Raw genomic sequence first — 22,907 nt, forward strand, 5'->3', positions numbered from 1 at the left:
GGTAGAATGACAGCTTTTGTGCTAACTAATAGCAAAAAAGTCACTATAGCCTGCAGACTAAAGGTATATAATACTGACGTTTAACAGGGCAATCCTGATATGTTAAAAAGAGCAATTAAGTATTGAGCTTGCCCTGGCGCTATTTGCGATTGTTTTATAAGTTATGTTTAACTCAATTAAATTTCCTGTGTAAACATCAAAGGTTCTGAATAAGTTTCCTTTTAAGAGGCAAAATTAATTAAATTCTTTTTTGAAAAAAATGAAGACAGACGAGTACAAACACAAAATTATCGACTACCCAAAAATTGTTCAGTTGGAAATCTGTATTATATTCCTTGTCTCCTGTGGTTAACCCAGCAGAAAAAGAAATTGTTGTAAAAAAACCTTCAGCAATTTTTATTACTTGTGGCTTCTTTCAAAATTTACATTAATGGCGAATTTATAGATTTGCTTGGAATTTAACTGCCTCCTAGCATCCTCCCCAAATACCTTTATATACCCATAGACTAAATACGAAACTTCGCAGATTTTGAATTTTTTTTTTTCAGATCAATATTATTTGGTGTTATGAACCAACTAAATAACTCACAAAATGATGTCAACCAACAAACTTATGTGTATAGCCTAGGGCCATATCTGGGTAATAGGGGGGGATTTGATATCCCCGTTCCTGTTAGAATGGAAGCGCCATTGACAATCCAAGGAATATCACTTTCTTGAATACAATGACGTAATAATTTTGTTATTATAAGTTTGTTTCGTTCAGGAGAGGGATATATATCTCCCGGCTATATGCAGATGTTTGCTAATTCTGTTTTTTTTTTTACTTCTGTATTATCAAAGGTCGTTCCATAATGCAAGGTTTGCCAGTTAAAAAAAAAAAAATAAATAAAATTAGAAAACTTCTTTATATGGCTTAGGGCTATATACACAAGGAGTAGGGAGGTGGATAACATGCAGTTCTGCAGCTAAATTGTCCGAATGTCCAAATGAACTATGAGTTTTGCTATTTCTTTCAGAAGAGGGGATAAATTACACTGTTATCAAATATAACATATATGATCTTGGAATCGCAATAAAAAGAACTTAACAGGGGTACGAAGAAACATTGTAACAATTTAAAAATGACAATATCTAATGTAAATTTAGCCCGTCTCTTGGAGGGTCCAGATTGTGACTCCAAGAAGGGTTTGTGGAAATATGAAATTTATGTTGAGAATGTAAGAAATCATCTACTAGAGATTCCGGGAGGAAATCTGGGCCCCTGCTTTCACCTCTACCTGTTTGTCTGAAAAAAGGACCATAATTAGTTCCAAAAAGATTTGCAGTACTTGATAATGCGTATATTTATTTAACAAAATAGTTGGAATATTGATGAATACAAAAATGTAAGGATCTGGTGGTTCTTCAGTCTCAAATCTCGGAGCCCAAGAAGATAAGTCGAATTTCTGCCCCTTTTTATATCTTACTTACTGCATAAATACGTCTTGCTACGTCAAGTTTTATCAGACTTGATAAATTTTTATTTTTTAATTTCTATTTAGATTTCGCTTTATATCGATTTATTTTTTTTAATGAAACTAAAAGTGCAATTTTGTAAATTTTCGGGCTCAAGGAGACTATTTAAAATCTTGATTTGGGAACAGTTTTTACTTACATTTTCACTAATATTCACTAAAAAGAGCTCAGTAATCAGTCATTGTCCGCGAACCTACTAAGCTAAAACAAAAATAAGTGGAAATAGGGGAAAACATTCTAACAGGTTCTTGTCTGGGACCCCTAGAGACTCAAGCCCCGTTAATTCGCCCCTTTTTGGAGACTTAGTTTACAGTAAAAATAGACCTATAATAGCAAAACTTTTCCTTATTCCCATTCTAGTCCCAATTCTACCTCGATCTCTCATTTCTGATACGATTCCAAAAGTAATTATCAAAAGTATTGAAGAACAGTTACAGGACTTTTGTCAGCCGAATTACCTACTTAAGTTGGTATTAACCTACATCATGATGCAACAGTTGACTATTAGTCATTACTGTTTCAGAATTTTGGGCTTAAAAACTAATAACTAAACAGTTAATTATGTGCCAGGAAGGTAAATTTCATTTGCAGTAGCGGTACAGGTAAGAAGATAACAAACAAATAATTGTGGTCACGGGCGTATCCAGGGGGAGGCTACTGAGTTGGACCTCCTACACCGCGAAATTTTTATCCGGCTCTTAAAGTGGTCGCAAAAATGCCGCTAAAAAGAATTTCTTCTAAAGTAAAAAAAAAAAAAAAAAAAAATCTGACTCATAAATTGGTCTTATAAATGCAGGTAAAAAAAAACCTTAACCCCCTCCCGAACAATGTTTGCACCCCGCCCCCACTCCTGAACAAAAATTCTGGATACAGTCCTGGCTGTGTCCCATCGAGAGAACTACGCCTTTGTCATTTATTTTTCCAGAAAAATTTACTTGCTTCCTATGCTGAAAAAAAAAGTTTTACAAAAGAAAATATATAGCAACTTCAAACATCAAAATTGTCCCCGTGCGAGGGGCATGTCTCTTATTTACCCGTCCACCCCCCTTCCCCCCGCTTTTTACACTGTAGTCTTACAGTGCTTTACTGAAGTAGGGTCCGGCTGATATATCGGCACATAGATGTTATCCGGCCGATATGAGGGTCAGTGTCATTATCGGATATTGCAAAAAAGGTCGGATGGTTCAGGACGGATGGTTCCGTCCAATATCGTGCATAATTTTGATCTTTTGTTTTTTTCATGAACTGATCACGTTACTGGGAAATCTATGACACCAAACGATAGCCAATAAGCATCTTACTAACCCAAATTTTTATCACGCACTTAAATGTTCTATTTAATACTGGTTTGATAGTCTCAAAGTCAGATGCCTTCCTTATAGAATCATCCTTATGTGATTGGCGTTGGCGTAGCCCCTAATTTCAGCAGGGTAAGAAATCTTTCATTCTCGGTTCTAAATCATCGTATTGTGAATAGTCTAAAGCAGTTCAATGATTTGTTTTTCTCCGTCGCTGACGCAAGCATCATCTTTTTTCACTCTTTCACAATCATAGTTCCATTTAGCATCATCCAACAGAGTCTGCATGCATAAGCCTACTCTTTCGCTAGTCTTCGTGTAAAGTATCTTCCTTTATCTATATATCATTTGTTTCTCTCTCCCCTTCGTTTCATTCATTATAAATATATAGAAAATTAGCCAATTTGGGAAAATCAAGAGGTTTCAATATTTCGACAACGATCGTAAGTAACCTCTAACAAAATTCCCGTCTCATAACAAGTCTTTAAAACTTAACCTCTTATCAAAGTCGCAAAAAAAAAAAAATGTGAAGCTTGCTCGGGAATATAGTCAGTTTGTAGACGGACGGATTGTTTCACTAAATCTAGAATTCCACCAAAACAATACTATCCAAATATTCCATAGATGTGGGGCTATGAGGTAGTTTGCGAGCTAGAGCAAGATATTTGATTGGCTACTCAAAGATTAACAGGTGCATGGGCAATGGTGAAAGCTCTAGCCTTAAAATGTCTTCTGATTTTGTAGTAAAGCTTTCCGAGTATATCTCAAAATATCAGAAATAAAATCTGTATTCTGCCAACCGGTTTCCTCGCTTGGCCGCCACTCAGACGTTGAAAGTTGAGGGTATTCATGCTCTATCGACTGTACATATTAACAAATCGAAAGAACGTAGCTTGGAAGAGAACAAGCCCTCGAAGCAACGTTTTCAAGGGTCACACGACTGGTGGGTAGAATCAGTTTAACAGTATAGTGATTATACAGCTTGATAGCAAGTGAGCCCATGCTGTGTCATCCTTAGCTAAAATTCACATAATTGGCATTTGCAAGCAGTGGCAAAAATATTCAAAGCTATAAATTGACGTTTTAAGACCCTTTATGGTGAAAGAATACGATAGATATATGGATAGAGTTGACACATCCAGTATACTAAAGGAGCTAAACAGGATTGACTGCAAGATAAAGACACGGTTTGTGTGATACTTCTGCTGGATTGTCGTCCTTATCATTCGGAAAGCCCAATGTAACAGCGATTGTACAAGCAGGCCAGGGCACTGTTGGTGCTCAGTTTGCCTTATTTTAAGTTTACCTTGTCTTGTGGACTAAACGTTGGTGCCCGAACCTGTAAATATGGTAAGGACAGCTCTAAGACAACAACAGTCCCTTCTGCCTCTAAGAATTGAAGATTATAATTTCCACCTATTTTTCATGTTAGATCTGATGAATAAAGCCACTACCATATCTGGCAAATAAAAAAGATTCACCGCGAAGAGTGTCAACACCCACACCAAACCATGATAAAATATACGAAATGGGCATAGGGCTATTTCTATTTCTCTTAGAATTTTCTTCATAAAGTGAAGTAGGAAATAATTGATCGAATGGTTCCATATGTCATTCCTTAAGCCAAATGGATCTTTTGTTTCATGTTTTTATCTTATTTAAGTCGTAAGAACGTGTTCTGGAGCATTTTATGAATTCTATCAAGCCCATTTCATATTTCAGGTATGCAAAAGTTAATGTATTTGCTTTTTAAAATAAAGGCTAATTTTCCAAAATAATACTATCGTCTGCGCAATATGAGGGGAGTTTTCGCCCCCTTAGCATCCACACCAAACTTTCCCATCCTGTATAATATACAATATATAATTTTTACTTGATTTCAGCTCTGTTCGGGCCAAAATGCTAACGTGGCGTGGTCTCTTATGTTACTAAAAGTTGTACTGTATCTTTGGATTTTTGTTCAAATGACCGTATTTTCAATAATCTGCGACTTCCGGCGTGGATGATCAGCCCCAAAGAAAAAACACGCATGCTTGACCATCCTTCTCTGGGAAAATAAGAGATCCATATCTTAAATAGTTGTTTTAGGGCTCTCATACATATCAAATTTATTTTATAATTTTCATCGACATTACATCCCTTCTCAGGCTATGTTTAACCCCTATTTAAAACGTATGTAATAGTTTTTGCTAATAGCTTTTTAAGAGCAACTTTGAAATTGGTTAATGCTGTATATTTTGAATCAGTATGAAAGATTTTACTGTTGAATGTGCCGTGATCAAATCTTTGTTTTACAGAGTTTTGGTTTCCATTGACAAGGGTCACTCTTTAATTGCACTTTATTACTGAAAAACTGTTCGATCAAAGGCTCTCTTAATGTGATGGAGGCTACCATTCCTTCCTTCAACCCCTGTTTTTTTCGCATTCAAGTTTCAAATTCGTATAACAATACTTCAAGAAGGATAACTATCCCTGAAAAAGTGTATCCAATCAAATATTTTCAGGAGAGGGAGAGGGGGTGTGGAATGCTAAAAATTAATCATACGGTTTTCCTTTCAACGGTTCTTATTGTAAGTTCACAGAATACATGTTCTCAATAAAGCTGTCTCCCATGGATGGTGATAACAGGACCAGTGATAACGCCACTCCTCCCTCTTAACCACAGAGAAACAAGTACACATTAAAAAAAAAATGTATACAAGTAGGAATAATGGGAAGTAATCCCATTAAATCTTGGTAAAAAAAAACAAAGAACATGGTAGCACTTCTTCCCCTCTTCCCTAGGAAATTTTCAGGTGGCACTCATGATACCCCACCTCTTCCTCTTCTGTGCCGTTAAACATATATTTTTAGTCTTGTATTACGATTTCAGAAAATTACTAGAATAGACAAATTGTATGCAATACGTTAGAAAATATAGTAGGAAGTGCAAAAATCTAGGGATTAAAACTTGTCGCCTAGAAATGTGAAGTTACAATGAGACAAACTAACAAGCTAATATATCTAGGATGTAACATTACTAGAAATTATATAGGGGGCATATAAGCCAGATGCTATTGTATTTGTTATTAGGTTTACTGTCATTTCTATGCCAACTATACAGTATATAAGTCCGATTTTTTTTTTGCTTTTTTTGTGGTTCGAGGCTGGAATTCACAATTGGAGAAAAAGTAATTTAGCTGGCCTTCACTGATGCACTGCTAGCATTGGCTAATTATGGAACGGGTTATACATTCTAAAAAGAAGCTACCTAGAATATATGAAGCTTGCACATATTTTCAGACATTTCCCTGGGGAGGGGAACTCGAGTCCATATTCTTAGGACATATCCTGTCTCATTTCATATATGCCAATTTGAAACCTTTGTAAATGTAGATCTATCTTTTGAATTCACCAAGGCTTAAGTATGGTGCTTTGACCTTACTCTAAAATTGGACCTAAAATAGAAACAAAGAGAAAGAAAGGGAATCATTCATCATTTGGCTCAACAGATTCCTGCAAATAATACAGCTGCACTTTTGAAGCTTCCTACGTGGAAACAACTTCAATTAGTGTTGAAAGCTTGGAGCGGATACAATCACTAGCCTTGTACATCATTCTAACCGAAAAGGAATTTCAAATTAGTCTACTATAAAGCTTGACAAAAATAATGGAGTTTGGAAGGTGTTGAACGTAGAACTTCCAGGACATATGTGCGAAAAAAAACTTCTGGGTGATAATCCGGAGTGTCTCCTCGGGGGTCGGTATGGTGCTTAAAATGGTTGCGATATTAGCCCTAAAATACGCAGGTTTTTATGGGCTTTGATTCGCCTTTTTAAGATTCATTGGAAGTGGGATCCCTCCTATAGGTATTTGGGGATGGCTGGAAAATTTATTCTCAATTACCCTTTCCTTGAAGATGTGTTTCAGAGCATATCACATATGATTATGGGGTGAGGCATATTTTTACTAAGGAAAAATGTATCTTTTTTGCTCTTTAAATGCATAGGAGTGTGACGTCATTCATATTAAACATTTTTTTTTCACAATTACGGCTGTTCAGTATTGCTAGCCGAAGGGTGCAAATCCTGTCTATGATCCCCCAAAATATTAACATGCTCCACCGTTGTGGCCTGCACCCCACTTTGGGAGTCATGTACTTAGAGCGCGGAAAAACAGGTCTTCAAAATGTTTGTTTTTTACTGGTGTATTTGTGTTTTCAAACCCTCTCCTTTGCTGTATATTGGTGTTGACATGAAAACAAAAATGTAATGGGAGATTATTTTCTGTATGTGAAGTGGATGAAAAGCAGTTTCACATTGGATGCTACGCGAGCAAATTGATGTCTATGCCCATTACCACAACGTTTGCAGTATTTGAGTCAATTAAAATCATATTTCACAATATCTGTTTTGGTGAAATCAAATTAAATATCCATAACACGCACTTAAATACTGCTATAATATGAAATGGGATTGGTATTCTAAAACTTTTACTAGATCTACGTTGCTTGGAGAACATGAAGTTTTGCATTAATCAAACAAAATTTTGCAGGGACAAGTCTCTGGTTTTGTTTTTTCACCATCAATTCAAAGCTTTAGTTTCCAACCCTTGAAACTTCTTAAATTAATATACCTCAAGAATAATTTGTCCTTAAAAATTAAAAAGAAAAAATAGCACATGCCTTGAACACAATCTCAAAGTACGCTGCTCCTTATCGAAATAGTAAGTTCCCTATTTAAAAAAATCTATTCTCTATTTTTTGATGCCCGATCCATCTTGTTACTTTTATAATACACCCTGTACAGTGGATGATGTATTTCTCCCCCCAAAATATAAACCTAACCCATTTTATGGTGTAATTTCAAATTGCTGTGTTTGTAAACTGAGACTACCTTACTTTGTCTCCAAATATAAAACCTGTCAATTATTTCCAACATAACTGTTTGTAAGCCAATTTGATCAAACAGTTCGTGGTAACGAACTGTAGTAAGGAGCGATCCGGCTCAATAGTAACCAAAACTCTAAAAAATTGAATTTTGATATCAATAGCTACATCAAAAGAATCGCATTTTAATGCTGATTTTAAATTTATAAGTTTAGTCTTAGCCATCAAAAGTTACGAGCCTGAGAAAATTTGCTTTATTTAGGAAAATAGGGGGAAACACCCCCTAAAAGTCGTAGGATCTTGACGAAAATGAAACCATCAGATTCAGCGTATCAGAGAACCCTACTGTAGAAGTTTCAAGCTCCTATCTACAAAAATGTGGAATTTTGCATTTTTTGCCAAAAGACAAATCACGGGTGCGTGTTTATTTGTTTTTTTTTTTTTTTTTTTTTTTCCCCAGGGGTCATCGTATCGACCAAGTTGTCCTAGAATGTCGCAAGAGGGCTCATTCTAACGGAAATGAAAAGTTCTAGTGCCCTTTTTAAGTGACCAAAAAAATTGGAGGGCATCTAGGCCCCCTCCCACGCTCATTTTTTTCCCAAAGTCAACGGATCAAAATTTTGAGATAGCCATTTTGTTTAGCATAGTCGAAAATCATAATAACTATGTTTTTGGGGATGACTTACTCCCCCACAGTCCCTGGGGGAGGGGTTGCAAGTTACAAACTTCAACCAGTCTTTACATATAATAATGGTTATTGGAAAGTGTACAGACGTTTTCAGGGGGATTTTTTTGGTTTTGGGGGTAGGTTTGAGGGAGGGGGCTATGTGGGAGGATCTTTCCTTGGAGAAATATGCCATGGGGGAAAAAATTCAATGAAAAGGGCGCAGGACGAATCTGGTCACGTTAGAAAAAAACGTCAAATTAAGAGCTTAATATACAATGCTGGGTGTTCGGAGCCTCTCTATTATGGAGTATAATTTGAAAATAACACAACTATACGAGCGATAAAACATATATACCACAACCATAACTACTGCTAAGAGATAACACAACTATAAAGCGAAAACAGGTGAAAACTAACGGGAAAATAAACGAACTAAGAGGTGGAAGGGGCCCAGAGAAAAACTATAATCCTTTTTCAATTTTGAGCCTAACTTCCGCAAAGGAGTAATAATGTCAGAAGCCCCGAAATACCGAATTATTTTCTTTTCAAACAGTTCGTGGTAAGGAACTGTAGTAAGGGGCGACCCGGCTCAATAGTAAACGAAACTCTAAAAAACGGAATTTTGATACTAAAAGATACATCAAAAGATTCGAATTTTTACGCTGATTCTAAATATTAAGTTTCAATTAATTTAGTCTTTGTCATCAAAAGTTACGAGCCTGAGAAAATTTGCCCTATTTTGGAAAAAAGGGGGAAACATCCATTAAAAGTCATAGAATCTTAACGAAAATCACACTATCGCATTCGGTATATCAGAGAACTCTATAGCAAAAATTTCAAGCTCCTATCTAAAAAGTGTGGAATTTTGTATTTTTTGCCAGAAGACAAATCACGGGTGCGTGTTTATTTATTTGTTTGTTTTTTTTTTTTTTTTTCCCAGGGGTCATCTTATCGACCAAGTGGTCCTAGGATGTCGCGAGAGGGCTCATTCTAACGGAAAGGAAAAGTTCTAGTGCCCTTTTTAAGTGACCGAAAAATTGGAGGGCAAATAGGCCCCCTCCCATGCTCATTTTTTTCCAAAAGTCAACAGATTAAAATTTTAAGATAGCCATTTTGTTCAGCATAGTCGAAAACCATAATAACTATGTCTTTGGGAATGACTTACTCCCCCACAATCCCTGAGGGAGGGGCTGCAACTTACAAACTTTGACCAGTGTTTACATATAGTAATGGTTATTGGGAAGTGTACAGACGTTTTCATGGGGATTTTTTGGTTTGGGGGGTGGGGTTGATGGGAGAGGGCTTTGTGGGAGGATCTTTCCTTTGAGGAGTATGTCACGGGGGAAGAAAAATTCAATGAAAAGGGCGCAGGATTTTCTAGCATTACTATAAAAAAAACAGTGAAAAAATAAACATGAAAACGTTTTTTCAAATGAAAGTAAGGAATAGCATTGAAATTTAAAACGAACAGAGATTATTACGCATATGAGGGGTTCTAAAAATACTTTAGAATAAAGAGCGAGGTATTTAGGAGGAGATAGATACCTCGCTCTTGATGCTAAAATATTTTTAGTGATTTCAACTATTTATTCTACGGCCTTTTTGATTCAGGGGTCATTCTTAAAGAATTGGGACAAAACTTACGATTTAGTGTAAAGAGCGAGGTATTAACGAGGGTACAAACCCCCTCGTACACATAATAAAAATATAAGAATATAAAAGTTTGTTACGTAAGTTAATTCTTAAGTTACGTATATTTTTTACTAATAAAAACGTTCGTTGAATATTAAAAGTTCTAGTAGCCTTTTTAAGTAACCGAAAAATTGGAGGGCAGCAAGGCCTCCTTCCCCACCCCTTATTTCTCAAAATCGTCTGATCAAAACTAAGAGAAAGCCATTTAGCCAAAAAAAATTAATATACTAATTTCATTTCAATAATTTATGTGCGGAGAGCCAAAATCAAACATGCATTAATTCAAAAACGTTCAGAAATTAAATAAAAAAACTAGTTTTTTTAACTGAAAGTAAGGAGCGACATTAAAACTTAAAACGAACAGAAATTACTCCGTATATGAAATGGGTTGTCCCCTCCGCAGTCCCACGCTCTTTACGCTAAAGTTTTTCATTGTTTTAAAAAGTAGAATTGTGGCAAAGAGTCAAACTTTAGCGTAAAGAGCGTGGGACTGCGGAGGGGACAACCCATTTCATATACGGAGTAATTTCTGTTCGTTTTAAGTTTTAATGTCGCTCCTTACTTTCAGTTAAAAAAACTAGTTTTTTTATTTAATTTTAAGTCTAAAACCAAGCGATTGCCGCATAAACACTTTCTTAACAATTGCGAAACAGCGTCATTGAGTTGTATTATTGCGTATAACAATTACGTAGCCACTTACTCTAAAATGTATTGGAAACAAAAAGGTAGACCGGATAGCAAAAATGTGAAACTCCTCGCCCCTGAAAATGAACATAATTTATGATTCTTGCCTACAATTAACTCTCAGTGATAGTAGAAATCAAAATTATTATCTCAGTGATAAGCCTTGAAACCTGCTATTGACCTTTGCTGTAAAATTTAACGGTCCAAAACTTCTTGATTAGTGTCTCCTTGATTGTGGGTACCTACCAACCAAATTTCCAGTGAACACAGACTTTTTTCTCCTACAGGGAGGTTTGAAGACCTCAACCGGAGACGCTTTTCATTCTAGCTTCAGTATTTCGAAAAAAAAGCTTCTGTGTAAATGGGTCGAAAATTTGCATTATCACAGAGATTCTGCAGAATCTTAATCTGACCCTATCAGTGGCGTCCATAGAGGAGATGTGCCCGATCCCTAGATTTTATACCTCCCCCTAGGATTTCGAAAAATACTTTTTTTTTGTATTTTGATTGAAAAACAAAATTAAAATTACCCCCTCTCTAGATTTCGAAAACAAAGGTTTTGCCCCACCCCCAACCCCCTTAACTTTCATGAATTGACGCTGCGGGGTTCTGTAAATTTTTTTTATGAATATATTGATATACAACCTACCAGAATTTATTTAACTTAATAAAATATTATATTTTTAATTATTTTTTTTTCCAGGCTCAAGCATCCGAATATAGTTCAGTTAATAGAGACTTACGAGGATCAGACCAAGTACTTTCTGGTTATGGAATTGTAAGTTATTCCTTTGTATATTTAACAAGAAATTATCTTTTTGACGTGTTGCTTTGACTTCTTCGAATTTTTTACTTCTTCGAGTTCGTTGCTTTGATTTCTTCTAGTTCGATATATGTGTATTTTGTATTATTACGTGATGTCCTTATAGATTTACTCATTTGTTGTCTAGAATCTATGCAGCATTTTTTTGGGTGGGGGATAATAAGAAACTGTGGAAGGGGATCGTAAAAAACTAATCTTGTTTAGTAGAATCCGGGGAAGGGTACGGGTTTACGTTCCTGTCATTGTATTTCGCGAAAACTAAAGTGATTATATAAAAATGATTTTCATTGTATGTGTCATAGTAACCAGGAGTGCAAGGAGTTTCAAAAGAAACCATATTCAATTTCAAGGTCATGCCCGCAAATTGACTGAGGGGAGGGCTACCTACGGAAAGAAACATGATTTTTTACAATTGAATAATCAATTAAAACAAGTTGAAATAACATCTTTGTATGTAATCTCATGAATTTTAGAGCTTGCCTCAGCCCCCCCCCCCCCTCCGCCTTCTCAGACTACAGCCTTGGTCAAATTGCAACCTATGGATTAGTACTCTAGTTGAAGTCAGCCCTTTTTACGGAATTGCCTGTTTGAAGGATTGGTACTAGTCTTGGAAAACACGGTATAAAAATAACCTCGTTATTACGTCACTTGGTTACTTGGCTGTAAATTGTGACACTAGTCATTTTGGTCACAATCACATCCGCTTCGTGAGCTTACATCAACAATAAAAAAGTGGAAATTTGCTATTTGCTATTAACTTATAAAATTTTTGCTATTAATGCTATTCATATTATAAAATTTTTGCTAATAACTGCGGGGTTTTTCACTCTCCGCCATCTAGCGTCTATCTTGGATTACCATGTTTTCCATCACGCATTGCGCACTTTCGTCAGATCGGGCTTCATCGAGCCACAGAGAGCACACTTGGCACACTATTTTTGAATAGGCTTTATTGTTTGATAACAAAAGCAGTAACAATTCTATTAAAAATTATTTTCTATGCAGGGTAAATTCTAGCCAGCTATTTGCCTTGACTTCATATTTTCTGAAGATTTTACAGCAAAGTGGCAACCTTGAAGGGCGGGGGGGGGGTGGTTTGGCAAAGACTACCGTCTCTCTTAATTTTGTCTGATCTAAATAAATTTATTTTAGCCATATGTTTTGTACCAAATTTTTTACTATTCTCATAGCTTTTTTACCACTGTAGGCTACTCGTGGCTTGATAATGACTCGGTTCCCAAAAGTAAAGGCTTCGCTGGTATATTGTTTCTTTTACGGCACCCTGTATTTTTCTGAGAGTAGTCAGAGTAGAGAGCTTGCGAGTAGTCAGCTTCGTTTACTTTTCTCTGATGTGAAACGAAAGCACACATTTGAAAGCTCAGTTCACAAATGAAAGCTCACTGTTGTTGTTGCTGTTATCCTGCTTCTTTGTTGTGTATTGGGTAACTGTGCTATGTCATTAAATAGACTTTTTTTTGCTAACAATCGAAGGTCATTAAGATCGTTAGTCGTTGACATGTAAAACTTTTTATATGAATACATTTCCCATTTAATTCAATGTTCTCCTACGAAAAATAAAGGGCGAATTTAAACATAGAATTTGTAGAAATTACCATTTTCTGATTCAGTATCTGGCACTAATTCAGCAATATTTGGCAAAAAACCTAAAAAAGTAAAATCTAATTCCAAGGGATTCGTAGCCATTGCTTAAATATTGTTTGAGAAAGCTGATCCTGACCCCTTCTTCAGAAAAAGTTCTTCTATGGAATTAAAGCTTTGCGTTTTATGTCGTATATTTATATAATAATAATAATAATTTATTTATTTATAACCCACAAAGTACATTAAACTGTGGAGTAAACACACAAAAAAAGAAAGAACAAGAAAAAAACATAACAACATAAATAACATAGCAGCATAACAACATACAACATAAGTAAATTACCTCAATTCAAAAAATGGCCAAAGAGGGTCAAAAACACCAATCATTTGCCGAGTTTTAAGACATATATCTTTAGATAAATGTTTCAGTCGCGAGGGCGCATCAACGATGTCAAATTTAAAAACGACTGTATGATTCTGATACCACCGAGGCAGACGCAGCAAATACTTGCAATACTTAAAATATCCTGAGCGTATTTTCTTTGTATCCTTCTTGCGAAGGAGGAAAGCAAAACCAGAAAGATAAAAAACAGCAGGGGCACAAAAACTATAATAAAGACGGCATAGTCCTTTTCGGTTATACCGACCACGATTTGGTGAAATTTTCGCGTCTCCAACCCGCATACTTTTCAGCGCGCTGGACGTAATAGCGGAGCAAGTAGACGAAAGTGACGTGGAAAAAGAGAGACCCAACCATTTAATACTTGCTGAGTATGGTATAGTTGAAGAACCCAAGCAAAGAGGTGATGCTGGTGGAGGACTCCCAAAACACAAAAACTCACATTTGGAGGCATTAACTGAAAAGCCTACTGTGGGTAGTGCGGCTGAAAGCCGGTAAAAGTTGGTAATTAGACTATGTTTTGTCCGGCTAAGAAGCAGACCATCATCAGCTTATGCAACGTGACTAATGCCTAAATTACCATTGTAAAAAATTGACGGTTGAAGACGTTGGAGACACGAAGCTAATACACATTTAAATATGCTCGGGGATAACACGGCACCTTGCCTAACGCCTTTTTTAACAGGAATATACTCCCCTACAGTACCATTCCGCTTCTGTTTTATTTGATGTACTGAACCAGAAGAAGGACGATCACAGGCTATCCACATACGGAGCCAGAACTTAGCTTTTTGTTTATCCATCTTCACTTTAGTATCAACTTTCCAAAAGGGATTGCGAGTACCCGTTCGCACGCACTCGGAGGGTACAGCTTTTTTAGCGGCAGACTTTAGACAGAACACTATTTGCTGATAATACGAGTTGATATTTATCCGAGTTGAAGTTATAGATACAGATGTTTGCAATAAGTGGAAAGGCACTTTAATAGATGATAATAACTGGGACAATGCCAATACATAAAGTGGAACATTGGTATTTTCCCAATTGAACTTTGAGAACCAGTCGGGAGAGTTACGTTGGACAGAGCTCGCCATGGAGCAAGATAGTTGGCACGTGGTTGGTAAATGATCGTCGTCGATTTTAGAGTCGTCCACATGAACTATTGATGAAAGAAGAGTTGAATCTGACACAATTACATGATCAAGGTTGGAAGTAAGACCACCACGATTGTGAATACAAGTAAATAGAAGATCTTTATCAGCAAGATGGAATCCTCCGGGTAGTGAATCGAGAAAGATTTCAGATCGCTCAAAATTAGATAATAAGTCAGTGTTCATGTCGCCGGCGAGAACCCATTTGGTATTTTGTTTTGAAAGGTCGCTAAGTAGTGTTCGTAGGCGATTACATGCTTGTGAAAAACTAGACAATGACTGCACAGTCTTTTTATTACAGGGGAAATAAATGTTTATAAATGCGGTATCACCACATTTTATCGCTAAGATGTTAGCGTCGCTTTGCAATAATATCGGGTGAGTCTTGTGTCTGAAATAGATGGCTAGACCTCCTGATGGTCTACCACGGGTTTTCTGGGCGGCTCTCAAGGCTATCAACATTCGCTTTAGAGAGAAGGTGCTCCTGTAAAAACACAATATCATTTTCAAGCAGCTCACTAATCAGTAGATCCTTGTCTTTTTTACCACTAATGTTAAGGGACACAAAGCTAAACGGAGTTTGAGCATTCATTTATTAGCGTTATTGAGAGCCGATCGGAGAACTTTGCATTTCAAACTAAAACTCACGTGTTCCATAAAGCAATTTGCACATTTTGGCGTATAATAATACTTGTGTAATAACATAGATTTAAGTCTTTGTATATATTAGAATTCTAAATTGTATTTTTCTTTTACTACATTATGTCACTATATCATATTTTATTTTATTATAATGAGATTTGATTAGTTTCAAAAAAATGAGTCGATATCTCCCTTTTGAAAATAAAAACAATGCGTCCTTGCTTTAAATGAGCCTGGATTTTTTTTCTCCAAAGAGTGTCGTAACTCGGTAAGAAAACCACAAACTTTCGTTGGGGAGGGCTGATTAAAAAAATACCATCTTTAACATGCCTCAATGTGCCTATACTCTAATATAACGTTCAGTACTTTCAGCATATATTACGGCTACATTACAACTTATGAACTAGCTGAGGTAATGTGGCACATGTGTGATATGCAAGCATATATGATATGTTTTGTTGTGGAAGGGGGGGGGGGGTCAAATTTTGAAAAGAATAAAAAAAACAGCCAAATGGAACATGTAGAAAATTGCAAATTTTTTCAACTTCATATTTTGGACAGGGTACAGGTTCAAAGGCCGCCTCTTGCGTGGATACCAAAAGAAAAGAGATCAACAGTCTTTCCTCCTTTTCTTTTTTAGAATAATATTGAACTTTGTCTGATTTGCTTCGTTTATTGTTTTCAGTTCTTCTAAAATTATTTAGTAGAAACTGGTTTTGACATTCAGTTGTTTATGTGTCTCAGCTTCTTCCAGGAATTATGTACTCGAAAGCTATTTTATATTATTTTTATTATAACGTTCAGTTAATTAGTGGTCCCGCAGATTAATACCGAAAGCAATCGATCCCGTTTTAGCCAACTGATTTGTAGGTTCCATCACTATGTGTTCTGTACTAGATTCCATCACTAATGTATGGACAAGTTGGAAACACTGGTCGACAGAGCTGTATCTAGTATTTTTTTGGGGGGAGGGGGGAGGTTTCCAAAAAACTAAAAACACGTCAAATTTTTTTTATATTTGTTTTTATTACGTTTTCACGTATCGGACAAACATTTCAGGGGGAGTGTGTGTTCAACCCCTCCCTTGGATACGACCTTGCTGCTCGATGCCTTTTATATAATTATCTAAATATAATAATCCTTTTTTAATCGCAAGTCATATTTAAAGCCCTTAAATTGACCCTAAAGGGATACCTAATTTCTTAGATTTTGAAAACTTCCTTTTTTCTGTAAACCACATTAAAATATTTTAAAATGCTTGTGTGATTTTTAAAATGCGGACTGCTTCAATTTACCCCCTCCCACCAATATATACAAATGTTTAGCCTAAATTATATGTAATCAGTCAAATGTCACTAGCGTGACTCTTTTCTTCCCACTGCTTGTTTACCATGTGGCCTTAATTTAATAAGAAGTACACTTTTTCTGGACTTGGCTTACTTAGTAGTAAATATTCCGTTTATCAGTTATATCTCTTGCTATTATAGTGCTTCATTCATCTTAATAGGTTACTAGATTTTTCAATTTACGTGATTTAGTTGCAACACGTTCTCTATATGATAAAAGGTTCGAAAGCTGGATATTCTCTTGTGGGGATTTTTATCGGATTTGTAAGAAGGTCACGAACTCATTCTTGTACCTTTTCCTAGAACATTTCATTACTTTTGTCGATTTTGTCGGAGCAGTTACTTCAAAATAGAGGGAATACTTGGAACCATCATTTCATAAAATCCTCTGACCCAGGCCAGGTTTGTCTTTGCAACTGAACAGTTGAAAAAAAAAAACTACCTTTTACGATTTTGATGAAGGAAATTTATAAAATTACATTTTATTTGAAAAAATAAACTATCAACGATGTTTTATTTTTTCTCAGTAAGCCTAATAATAAGTCATGCCAAAGAATTAATTTGAATTTAAGCAGAGTTAGATCAAAGTTGTTCTATATATGCATTCGACCCAACTACATTTGGAAATGTATGTGCGCAGAGGAAGATTTGGGTATTTAGAATATAATTATAATAATAATAGTAGGGTCACTGAAAAAAATCTCTGAGCCCCTTTGTATCTAGTGTTTCTGGCCTCTCTAAGCAGGTATCGTCCACATAAGCTTAGAATATTTATCTTTATTTAAGCAGCAATAGCATTTATCATTGGCAAAAACATATGTTTTATTTTAAGTCTTATAGTTTGTTTAGGTTTTGGATAAGAAATGTCGAATTTCATCAATGTTGGTTTAAAACTGGTGTTGTAGCTAAGTATGCTTTGACTCGTTAATTTTCAAGAAGATGTTCACAAGAACTACAAAAATGTCCTTAAAGGCATAATTAGAAGCATAAAATTCACACCCTGAAAGAAGTAAGGAGCATTTCCATTCATATTAAGTGTGAGGCCCAGATCAGCGTTGCTAACGCGTGCAATTGTTCTGTCTTTGAACGATTTCGAGGTGCTGGTACAGTTCGGCCCATTCGGACATTTTATGGCACAATCCAGTATTTTGGGTACAATTTGATTGTATTTGCCTGGCCAAGGCTCACTTTTCAAAATTTTCTAAGCTCCCTCTCGTCACCTCTTAGGGGTGCTAGAAAGCACAAAAAAGGATTTTAGTACAATGCAAACGGGGCACCAAAAGAAATTTCTGCAAATTTCAGGAATCTTCGTGCGAAAAAAAAAACCGCGCTCTAAGTTGATTTCTTAGAGAGGATTAAGATTAAAAATGGGGTAAAAAAAAATCGCTTGCTTTTAAGTTTATTCAAGTATTTTGTCCGTGAAACCGATACTGACGTATAATACTATAATTATACCAGCAAGGGTTTTTTGTGTTTCAAGTTTGGTCGGAAATTGGAACAATTCATGTCAAAGTGTTGGCAACGCTGCCCCCGATTGTCTACGAGAATTTTCAGCCCCCTGTCTTAAGTAAAGGACGTCTATAGTTCTATAGCTGTCATTCCATAGATGTCTATTCATATATGGTTAGCTCTTTCTGACAATTAATATAAGGGAAAAAACCTCATAAAAAGATGTTTTTCAAAGAAAAGTAAAGAGCCATATTGAAACTTAAGACGAGCAGAAATAAAGTCCCATAATAATTCAATCTTAAAATGACAACAAAATAAAATGAAGGATTAAACAAACTAAAAACGAAGAGAAATTCAAATAAATACTCAAATCAAACGGATAGATACTACTAATAGGAGTTTGGTTGCTCCCTCTCCTCCTAACTGTAAATCTTCTCAAATTTAATGCTTCATTTGTTTTTTGTTAAAAACTAAATGCATTTTGAAAAGTGCTCTTTAATTTTTCAAAGCATTGACGAAAAATAAAATCAAACAGTTCGTGGTCAACTGTAAGTAAGGAGTGATTCGGCCAAATAGTAACCGAATCTCTAAAAAAAGAATTCTCATAACAGTTAGAATATCAAAAAAATAATTGGGTTTTTATGCTTATTTTAGATACATAAAGTTTAATGTTACCAATAATAAAATTTAATGTTTCCAATCAAAATTATGAGAGAAAATTTGCCTGATTTTCAAAAAAGGGGGAAACACTAGCAAAAAATCAAGCGATCTTAGTGAAACTCATACCTTCAGATTCATCCTTTTAAGCTCCAAAATAGAAAAACGTGGAAGTTTATTTTTCCCCAGAAGAAAGGTCACGGGGGCGTGTTTTTTCATTTGTTTTTGTTTTTTCCCCAGGGGCGTTTGTTTCAAACCAAAAGCACTAAAAGATCGAGATAGGGCTTATTCGAACGGAAATTAAAAGTTCTAGTGGCCTTTAAAAACGACCAAAAATATTAAAGGGTAACTGGCCCTTACCCCACGCCCTTTTTTCCAAAAGCCATCCAATCAAAACTTTGAGCTCAGTATAGTTCAAATATCCAATATGTATGCCTCTGGGGATGATATGATCCCCACATCTCCTCTGGAAGGATGCAATTTGCCCATTGTTTACTTATAGTAATTGTTATTGGACAATTCGCGGATTTGTTTTTTTAGGGGGGGGGGGAGAATTCTGAGTTAAAATTTTCTGGGGGTAATTTTCAATGCAAGGGGGGGGGGGTGATTTCGTGGATTAACTTGGAAAATGACCAGAATTTAGATAATACAAGATTTTTCAACTGAAAGCAAGAAGCAGGATTAAAAATTAAAACCAATGGAAGTTATTTTGTATATGAGGGGGGTTGAAGAACTTAAGCCTAAAGAGTGAGGGGTTGAGGAGGGGGCGACTCACTTCATATACAGAATAATTTCTGTTGGTTTCTAGTTTTAATCTTCTTTCTTACTTTCAGTTTAAAAAACTTTTTTATTTAATCACAATAATAATCAGGGTGATTGGAAAGAATCTATGAAGATAGACTGAATGTTTAGTATGTAGGCCTAACGATATTAATTCCTGGAAATCTCAACGATTCAAGGTTTTATTAAACCATATTTTTTTAACGTTATAATTATGAACAAATGTTTAAAATATAGTTTGTTGTCATTGAAGTGCAAACGACACAATAGACTCTAAAAGATTTACAGTTAGGGTACCGAGGGCAGCTTTACTGTGAATGCAGATAAAAGATAGTAGGATGTCTTTAGGTGTATTGAAAATATTGAACATGTGGGATTAAAATGTGCTTATATCATGGAAAAGGAGCGGGAAACTTTGATCAGCCAAAATTTGCAGTCAAAAGAAGTTCAGACACTGCCGAGTCGAACTAAATATGTGTTTCTGTAAGATAGAAGCGTAACGTTCTAGAAACGAAATGTAGAAGCTTAACCATCGATTTTAAGCGGTTTAACGATCTAGAAAAATAAAATATAAGCTTACTAAGACGATCTAGATAAAAAAAAAAATATAAGCTTAAAGAAATGTAGAAGCTTAACGATCGGAGTTAAGTAGATTAACAATAAGAAAAAATAAAATAAAATAAGACAGAAGCTTGTATAGAAGATCTAGATGAAAATAGGAGCCTGAAAATCTAGAAAAGAAGTATAGAAGCTTAACGATCCAAGTTAAGTAGCTTAACGATCTATTAAAAAAAATGATAGAGGCTTAATAAGACGATCTAGATAGAAGCTTAACGGTCTAGAAAAGAAGTGTGGTAGCTTAACGAGCGATGTTAAGCAGCTTATTAAAATAAGAAAGGAAATAATAAATGAAAAGAGAAAAATAAAATAGGTGAAAAACGAGGATGTCAGCCAGTAGCAAAATATGAAAATGAAAATCAAGCAAATATTTCGACAAGGACCTCCGCCAAATCGTCTTTAGTGCTCAAAAAGATTTTTTCTCTTTTCATGTATTATTTCCTTTCTTGTTTTCATACGTCATGCATAGCCAGTATGGTGTCAGAACGTATTTAAGCAGCTTAATATTCTAGAAAATCGTGGAAGCTTATTAGGATGATCTAGATAAAACGATAGAACCTGAATTATCTAGAAAAGAAATTTTGAAGCTTAACGATCGAAGTTAAGTAGCTTAACGATCTAGAAAAAATAAATAGGAACTTATTAAGGAGATCTAGTTAAAAAAAGATGGAACCTTAACGATATAGAAAAAAAGTTTAAAAGCTTAACGATCGAAGTTATGTAGATTAACGATATAAAAAAAAGGATAGAAACTCATGAAGATGAAGATAGATGCTTATTAAGAGTAGATAATAAACAGAAACTTAATGATCTAGAAAAGAAGTTTAGAAGCTTAAGGATCGACGTTAAGCAGCTTAACGATCTAGAAAAATCATGGAAGCTTATCAAGATGATCAGGATAAAAAGATAGAAGCTGAACTATCTAGAAAAGAAACTTAGAAGCTTAACGATCTAGAAAAAATAAATAGAAGCTTATTAAGGCGATCTAGTTAGAAAAAAGATGGAACCTTAATGATATAGAAAATAAGTGTAAAAGCTTAACGATCAAAGTTAAGAAGGTTAATGATCTAAAAGAAAACGGCAGAACCTCATTGAGACGATCTAGATAATAGATGTAAGCTTAACGATCTAGAAAAGTTGTGTAGAAACTTAACGACCGAAGTTAAGTAGCTTAACATCTAGAAAAAAATAGGATATTACTAAGATGATCTAGATAAAAAGATGGATGCCTAACAGTCGAAGAAAAAACTGTTTTGGCAGTTTCGTCAGCTTGTACATTTCTGTCATGCCTTTTTCATTTTGTCATTTTCCTTTAGAGTTACTGGTGGTGAACTATTCGACCGAATTGTTGAAAAGGGGTCATATACGGAAAGAGATGCCTCATTTCTAATTAAGCAAGTCTTGGAAGCGGTTGATTTTATGCACGACCAAGGTGTTGTTCATAGAGACTTAAAGGTAAGAACTATGAGCTATTTAAGTCATATGGGGAAATACTTGAATACGTTTTTTATTGTTTTAAAAAGTAGAGTTTGGAGAAAGAGTCAAACTTTAGCGTAAAGAGCGGGGCGTTGATGAGGGGACAACGCCTTTCATATACGGAATAATTTCTGTTCGTTTTAAGTATTAATGTCACTCCCTATTTTCAGTTGAAAAAAAACTTTTTTTTTATTTAATTTAACAAAACCTCACTATGAAATTAACAGTCAGCTTGGATATTTGAAAAGCTGACCGCAAGGTAAGAACTGTAGAGTAAACAATCGCTTTTCGGATCTTGCTTTCTTCAATATCTTTTAGGAAATAGTTGAGTTACGAAAATGAACCTCTCAGGGATTCTTAGAAATACTTGAGCTGATTCCCGAAACTTCATTCTCCTAAATTAACCTACTTCATTTAAAATAATAAAAAACACGCGTCTGAAAAAAACAAGTTTTATGCCATAAGATGTTTCTCATTGCATCAAGTTGCAACCCGAATGAAGGAAGAGAGAGAGAGAGAGTGGGGGGGGGGGTGGCAGCGGGGGTATCCTGTAAGTTGGAAGATTACAGTTTTTCGTTGACACAGGTCTTATTCTACGCGACATTTATTCGAAAAAAGAATTTCATAATGAATTTAGTTTTGTTTCACAAAATTCTGTCCTTATGGGAAACTTCATCTTTCCGCTTTGATAAAAGGAAGTGAATAATAAACAAAACTATTAGGAAGATTAGTAAAGTGTTATAAGATGCAGGAACGTGGACGGGAGGTGGGGGGTGCATAGGCCTCCTTGTCCACCTTCTCCTAGATTGTTCGCCCCCTTGAATTGTATTTTTTATAGAAGAATGCCTTTTTTGGTATTTTTCCTGAAAGAACGATAAACTGTACTCCCCTAAAATCTGGAAAATACCCTTTATCTCCTCCCCCATCGTTTTGGGAATAGACGACATTAGTAAGATGTGACAGTAAGTTAAAATGTTAAGCAAAATAGTTGTAATATGGTAATGAAATATGTAAAATTTGGCGGTAAAGGTTTAACAAAAAGTAATCCTTGGAGAATTATAATTTGTCTCTGCGTAATTCCCATATATACATAAAATTCCAAAAAATCTTGAAGATCTGAAGTTGAAGCAGTTGTTGTGCTTCATAAGTTTTCAGGGCTTATCAAAGTCTGTTCCTAGAGTCCTGACTAATGTAGTGTTTTTAGCCGTTTTATTTATCATAATAGTATTGGAATAAC

The 22,907-nt window shown here is 35.4% G+C and overlaps 2 protein-coding genes across 3 annotated transcripts in view; one reads left to right on the forward strand and one right to left on the reverse strand.

Moving 5' to 3' along the window:
- The window catches only part of LOC136031015 (calcium/calmodulin-dependent protein kinase type 1-like), a 43,741-nt gene extending 21,687 nt beyond the window's left edge, over positions 1 to 22,054 (forward strand). Inside the window, exons 4-5 of the mRNA XM_065710187.1 lie at positions 11,430 to 11,504; positions 21,511 to 22,054. Coding sequence (XP_065566259.1) covers positions 11,430 to 11,504; positions 21,511 to 21,751 — 316 coding nt within the window. The 3' untranslated portion in view covers positions 21,752 to 22,054. The remainder of the gene's footprint in view (positions 1 to 11,429; positions 11,505 to 21,510) is intronic.
- The window catches only part of LOC136031014 (uncharacterized), a 36,163-nt gene that overhangs the window by 10,604 nt on the left and 2,652 nt on the right, over positions 1 to 22,907 (reverse strand). The window contains exon 2 of one of the 2 annotated variants that reach the window (XM_065710186.1): positions 13,388 to 15,186. The exons of the other annotated variant lie outside the window; for it this stretch is intronic. Within the exon in view, the coding sequence (XP_065566258.1) occupies positions 14,103 to 15,186 (1,084 nt within the window). The 3' untranslated portion in view covers positions 13,388 to 14,102. Of the gene's footprint in view, positions 1 to 13,387; positions 15,187 to 22,907 lie in introns of those variants that run through there. 2 annotated transcript variants of the gene reach the window in all.

This window comes from Artemia franciscana, chromosome 9 (assembly GCF_032884065.1).
Source record: "Artemia franciscana chromosome 9, ASM3288406v1, whole genome shotgun sequence".
Lineage (NCBI taxonomy): Eukaryota > Metazoa > Arthropoda > Branchiopoda > Anostraca > Artemiidae > Artemia > Artemia franciscana.